The sequence below is a fragment of the Salvelinus sp. IW2-2015 genome, linkage group LG15 (assembly GCF_002910315.2).
Source record: "Salvelinus sp. IW2-2015 linkage group LG15, ASM291031v2, whole genome shotgun sequence".
NCBI lineage: Eukaryota > Metazoa > Chordata > Actinopteri > Salmoniformes > Salmonidae > Salvelinus > Salvelinus sp. IW2-2015.
In genome coordinates this window covers 67,284,500-67,290,739 of record NC_036855.1, presented here as the reverse complement: position 1 = coordinate 67,290,739, position 6,240 = coordinate 67,284,500, and the positions used below count along the sequence as shown (strand labels likewise).

Below are 6,240 nucleotides of genomic sequence, written 5' to 3'. Positions count from 1 at the left end.
AAAGGGATGTAAACACATTTGTGCACAACATTTTAGAGAAATAATATTTTTGTGCGTACGGAAAATGTATGGGATTTTTTATTTTAGCTCAGGAAACATGGCACCAACACTTTAAATGTTGCATTTATATTTTTGTTCAGTATACAAAGAGAAATCAAATGGATGAACGCTATGGTGCACATGCACAAAACAACCATTGGCTGGATAGATAGAGGGTTAACTAACCAATGGCCCGACAGAACAACCACAAAGCACAGGAAGCCTCCAGGTGTCCCATGTCAAGGTGAGGTTGTAGCCTTGGAAATAGTGTTACAGTAGGTTGTGGATTTAGTAGAATAGTATGGATAAAACATTTGTACATTGTTATTGTGTACATGGTGCCCTTCAGTAAGGATAAAATCTTCTGCAATGAAATCTACATTTTGTTTTGCTGTACATGTAACAGTATTATGTTATATGTTTTGATACAATCATCTATTCTCGTCTTAGCAGATGTAGCTTGATAATACATGTTCTGCACATCACATTTGGTCAGGTGTTAGGGTTGCATATCTTATGTCCAACGTATGTCAGTAATTCATATAAGTTCTCCACTTTCCTCGAATAGATTGACATTCTAACACGTATGCTGATGCAGCTGTATCCATCATGCACAATATGTTCTCTATGGGTTAATGAGATGGTAATCATAACAGCTCTGGGTATGAAATGTACCTGAGCTGTTTTTAATATGAGATGGGAAAGAGATGGGAAATAATGAGCATTTGATTTCACTAATGTAACACAGGATGAAAAACAAGCGCGAGAATTCAGTTACAAATATCCAACAGCAGTTATTTGTTCAGGTTGCCGCACAATGGAATCCCATACTTAATATGAGGAGGATCATAAATAAAGATTATTAGGTTAATTAATTATTTTGCATTTATTTCTCTTTTGTACCTCCACATAATTACTCAGCACTGATTTAATTGAATTTGAACGAGAGCCAGCGGAAGATAATTTGTTTTCAGGTTACCAAATGGTTCCAATGTTGCCTGAGAGAGCTGAGAGAGGGAGAAATGACACATGATTGCATCCCAATTGGCACACTATTCCCATCCCTGGTCAAAAGTAGTGCACTATAAAGGGAATAGGGTGCCATTTGGGACATATCCATGGTAGCAAGGCATAATTCATCAGGCTGGGACACTGACACCCAACCAACAATACGGAAATGAATTCAGCTCCGCAGCTGCATGGGCGAACAACATTAAACACAGAAATAAATAACAACACCAACCCAAAGACCTGCCGGAGCCAGAGCCGTGCTTTATTCAAAACCAAAACATATCTAATAACCATGAGCTATTGAATTAGAAATGTAGTGTGGTGGGCGGTGGCACTCTTATCTGATAAATTATGTGGGAGATTGTGTGGGTTTTTATGTGTGTGTGTGTGTGTGTGTGATAGTGAAAGAAATGTGATTGAGTGTATATATGTGGGTGTATCTGTATGTGTTTATGCATAATGCTTTTTTAGGCATGTTTGCAGTTTAATCATCCAGGAACATAACATAAAAACATCCACCTTGGGTCAACGTATCCATAATTGCAAAGTATATTTTCTTTGCGAAGCTACATGGATTTTTTTACATTTTGTTAACCATCTCAAAGCAAGCGTTGGATCGTTGGACAGCGCTCAAAACAAGGATTATCTTCTAGCATGGGCATACAGTGATGTACAGTATTTCTTTGATTCAGTCTTCAATAACACATGCTGAACACCTCCCACATTCAGAATATCTTATAAAATGAAAACATACACCAAACCTTCACCCACTTGGGACCACAAAGGAACCTTAGATCTGAGATGTTCAATAACGCAAGCTCTCCATTTCTCTAACACGTATGACAGCACTCCATGTTTAGGTATATGTGTAGGTATGTGTTTACATACAAGAAGAAGAATACTTTGTCCTCAGATGTTTATGTGTGTGTGTGTGTGTGAGTGAGTGAGTGAGWGAGWGAGWGAGWGWGWGWGWGAGWGAGWGAGWGAGWGAGTGAGTGAGTGAGTGAGTGTGTGAGGGACAGAAAGGTAATAGAAAGCCCTTTGTCCGGGGGTCTCTTTGTGGTTGCTAATAAGTGATGCCCCTCATTTTCATCTCTCCACTGGTCAGTATGTATGCAGCAGGCCTACTATCCTGAAGAGATAGATGTGCAGGCAGGTGGTTGAAGTATCTAATAGGCCATGTCTCTACATGGGGCCATATATGTTTGACTCGGCCTGACAATTAATCAGGTTATCATTATATACATAAGAGGCCGAGCACACATAAAGTACATCTCCTCCAATCCCTGTAATGGGAGATTCTGACTGTTAGTTCAATCTTTTCAGAGGAGAAAATAAACAAGTAGGGCTACACATAATTGAGACATGATGATTATTGTAAATAGACTGTTTGTATTCATTCTAGTGTCCCATGTGGTCATATTAGGGAGGGGACCAACAAGCTGCTTCAGGCTATAACTATTCCTAAGATTGGATTGGCTTTCAAAACTCATGTTTGTTTGTTTTGAAGAGATTTTCATTAAGAAAAATGTGTGATTTAGTAAAGCACATAGAAACAATTATAGTACTAAGGTTCATGACCATCTTATTACCAGTTTATTACAAACATAAACAAATTGTTTGTATCCCGCTCAATTTGCAATTCAAGCAACTGCTGTAAAAACACGTGTATATTGCTGATTATTTTGATATAAAATCTGTCAATCAAAGTATCCCCAGAGACTGAAAGCAGTGTAAAATGTAACTATCCAGTGTTTTCATTGTGGCAAATGCTGGCTAAATGGGAGTGGCGTGCTGTGTTCGGGGAGTAGCCTGATTTGTTCACACATTGTTCATCAACAGAGCCAAAGACTGAACCAAGCATCTATCTAATGTTGTAAAGCAAATCTACTAATTCCACATTATTGGTTGACCGCACGAATTTATCAGATTTTGTCCCAAAACCCCACTCTCCACTGGTGGAACACTATAGCAGAATTCCAGGGAATACAATATCCTCATTGCTTTGTGCTACCTTCGCCAACTACTGTGCAAAGCTTGAGGAAAAACAACTTCTGAAAGAAACGAGAGGGTGGGGGGGAAACGAGACGGACTTCTTATTATACACCTATTACAACGTTAGCTCTGTTTTCAATTTTGTTTCGCATGCTGAACAGGGGAAGGACGAATGTGCAGTCTGTCCCTGCCGGTCGCGTGGCTTCTTTGTGTACAGCAGCTGCCTCTAAATGCATGGGCAAACATCACGGCTTGGCGCAGATATCATAAACSTTGAGGACGAGCTTGGACATAGCTCAACCGTTATTTGGGTTTCAAAACTATGAACAGCTTCTTCAACGAGAAGAAGAGGAATAACAAAACGTCGTATTTTATCCCTTACCTCTTCTTATCCCGCTTTCTATTTCTTTGATTTACGGTCCCGATAAAGCTTGCCCGCCTCGCCGCCTTTCTCTCACTCTGTGCGCGTGGATTGTAAAAAGGTAGAAACAAATTGAGCTCTGTTCACAGTACAGCTGCGCTGTTGCCTGATACATCATGGATGTACGGTTTTATCCGATTGCCGGAGGAAATCCTATTCCAGGAGACCCACCAAACCTGGATTTTCCCCACTGTTTGGGCTACTACAACTATAATAAGGTGAGCAATTGCGTTCTACATTGTTTTGCGTACTTCTATCTTGTTTCTGCACACTGTATTCAAACCCCATTCCTCTGGAGTCCGGACAGACTAATATAATGACACATGGTGTTGTACACGATTGGGAAGGTTTTCTTTGATGATTAATTAGGCTTCTCCATCATCTAATCCTATTCTGCATTGGCATTACAAAGCTTTTATAAAATAGACAGAATAACACAATAAGACAAGAGGCAGTTTTACCAGTGCATTACACACTTTTATCAATTAGGCAAGTTACCATCTTCCTTTGGTGCTGGAGTTCTGCATGTCATAATGTTTACACGTTGAAATGCTTTCTCATATAGCACATCTCTCAATTGGATGAAGTTTTGGTATCCTATCTCTTGTAGAGTAAGCTATTCATGCCAGGTGGCAGTGACACTGCTACTTTACAATGAGTGATCAACTTGATTACATGTGTGACAGAGCCTTTAAAAAGTGACTTGATCCATAATAATTTAATCATTTAATGGGCAGTGTTTATAATTTATAATTCCATCATCATCAATCAACATGCAGTTCATATGTTTTAGATTCACTGAAGACACATGATAAAGTGATGTCACTACCTATAGAGCTTGTCATATTTCAGGGCAATTCATGAATTGTGAAAGGCATTAATTATCCTTGAAGTGAGCAGGTTGTTTATGTTGATATCTGATGTCTGATTCAACTGCAGTTGTTTCAGATCGGGATCCCTTCTTTTGCTCACAGATAATATATCCCTGTTTACTGATGTGTTGCAGTGTTTTGAAAAAATGTCATACTGTCCCTAGTAGGGTTATCCTATGTGAGATATCCTTACACAAACAGTCCCAGACAGACAGGTGGTTTGGTACACAACCAGCAGCAGATATTTGGTATTTTTGTATCACAAGCACAACGGAGTATTTGTTTTGAAAAGGATAATGGCTCTATTTGACAACATGTTCAGGATGTGGAAGCATGGTAAGCTGCCAAAAGAGAGAGACAGTCCATATCAAATGAGTTTCCAGACTTTYCCCCAGAACATCCTCTAAAACTGTTCTGAGAACCAATAGAAAACATACTATAGTCCTGTTCTGAGAACATTCTGAGACCAGAGCAGTGTTTGCGTCTGCTTGGCCAAATAGCCCAGGCTTGTTAAAGCTCCCAAGTGCAACCACATTTGTTTGACTGTTCTATAATAGATAAAGTGTGGTCTTGTGTCTGCTTGAAAACTCCCCGGGGCCAAAGTTTGAGAAAGGAAATAGTCTTTCTGTCAGGAATAGGGCAAAATGCAATTGTAGTCTGAGAGAGAGAGGAAATGAAGCGCTCCCTCTGCAACATGTCTCATCACAAACCACATATCACATGCCAATTCAGAAGCCTCTGCATGCTGAGTGGAAGGGAGATTTGCATGTGTTTGCATAATGCAAGACACATCATCCCCAAACTGATTCGACCAAACTCATTGAGAGGAAACATTAGTCATCCAGACGATGTGTCAGGTTTTCAAGTTGTATAGACTCAAATTAACTTGGGTTGATAACAGAGTTATTTATTATAGCTTTCATGTCAAGTTCCCACTCCGAGAAGCTGTGACAGTGCCTTGGTCAATGTCAATGGGTACTCAATGTCATGTATAAACAGTAACACCCTCTCAAAATATTGTCTGAGGAAATAATTCAGATTTAATCACAATGGGGCCCAGAGGCACTTTCAAACATCACAGATTCTTTTAAATCTACAGAATCATCCAAATGAGTGGCACAAACTTAATTAGGTACTACAGTCATCATGATTCATGACTAATGAATCCAGCCGTGATTTGGCAATGAGATGAAGGGAATATGTTAATATCATGTACTTTACAAGGGAACATGAGCTGCTAGTAATCTAGTAGAATTGAACCTCAGACCTTGATGATGAATGTCATTAAGAGCTGATTTAAAGCACACTTCATATAGGCTACATTATATTCTATACCTTTTTAATATTTAATGGTGTGGATTGTGTTCAGGTGTATGACAGGGCAGTCTCAGCAGGGTGCCTTTGGTAAAGTGCTTTGATTTAACTGGGACACAAGGTAACTATGTTTAGGGGTATATACCCACAGGGACTCTTTTTAGCCACTGATTGGTTGGTAGTTGGTACTTCAGAAATTGTGTGCAGTCTTACATTACATTCAATTTATCTGGGATAATGACTTGGCTTTTACTGGCTCTTTGGTTTATACTGAGCACATGTGGTCTTAGTCAGTGAAATTTACAAGAAGCCCGGCTTCACTTCAGAAACCGTATGAATACACACCTAGATAATTTTTAGTCATCATAGTATATTTTCTCTCCTTTTCTGTCGCAAAAGTTGAATTCTTTTATATGTCCCCCTTGGTTTAAATGTGGAACAGTTTGTGGTCTACATAACTGGGCAAGCTCTTCAGGTTGGACACTACTAAAGGCTTTGAGCTTTTTTGGTATTTTCTCAACTGTACTGGTTTACATTTAGCATGTCTAAATGATTTGACCGTTTGATTGACTGAAATGCCTTTGTTCA

At 39.3% G+C, this 6,240-nt stretch overlaps 1 protein-coding gene across 1 annotated transcript in view; it reads left to right on the top strand.

Annotated features, from left to right (window-relative positions):
• The first annotated feature begins 2,474 nt into the window (after positions 1–2,474).
• tox3 (TOX high mobility group box family member 3) overlaps positions 2,475–6,240 on the top strand; it is a 68,384-nt gene continuing 64,618 nt past the window's right edge. The window contains 1 exon segment of the mRNA XM_070447338.1: positions 2,475–3,684. Within this exon segment, the coding sequence (XP_070303439.1) occupies positions 3,583–3,684 (102 nt within the window). The 5' untranslated portion in view covers positions 2,475–3,582.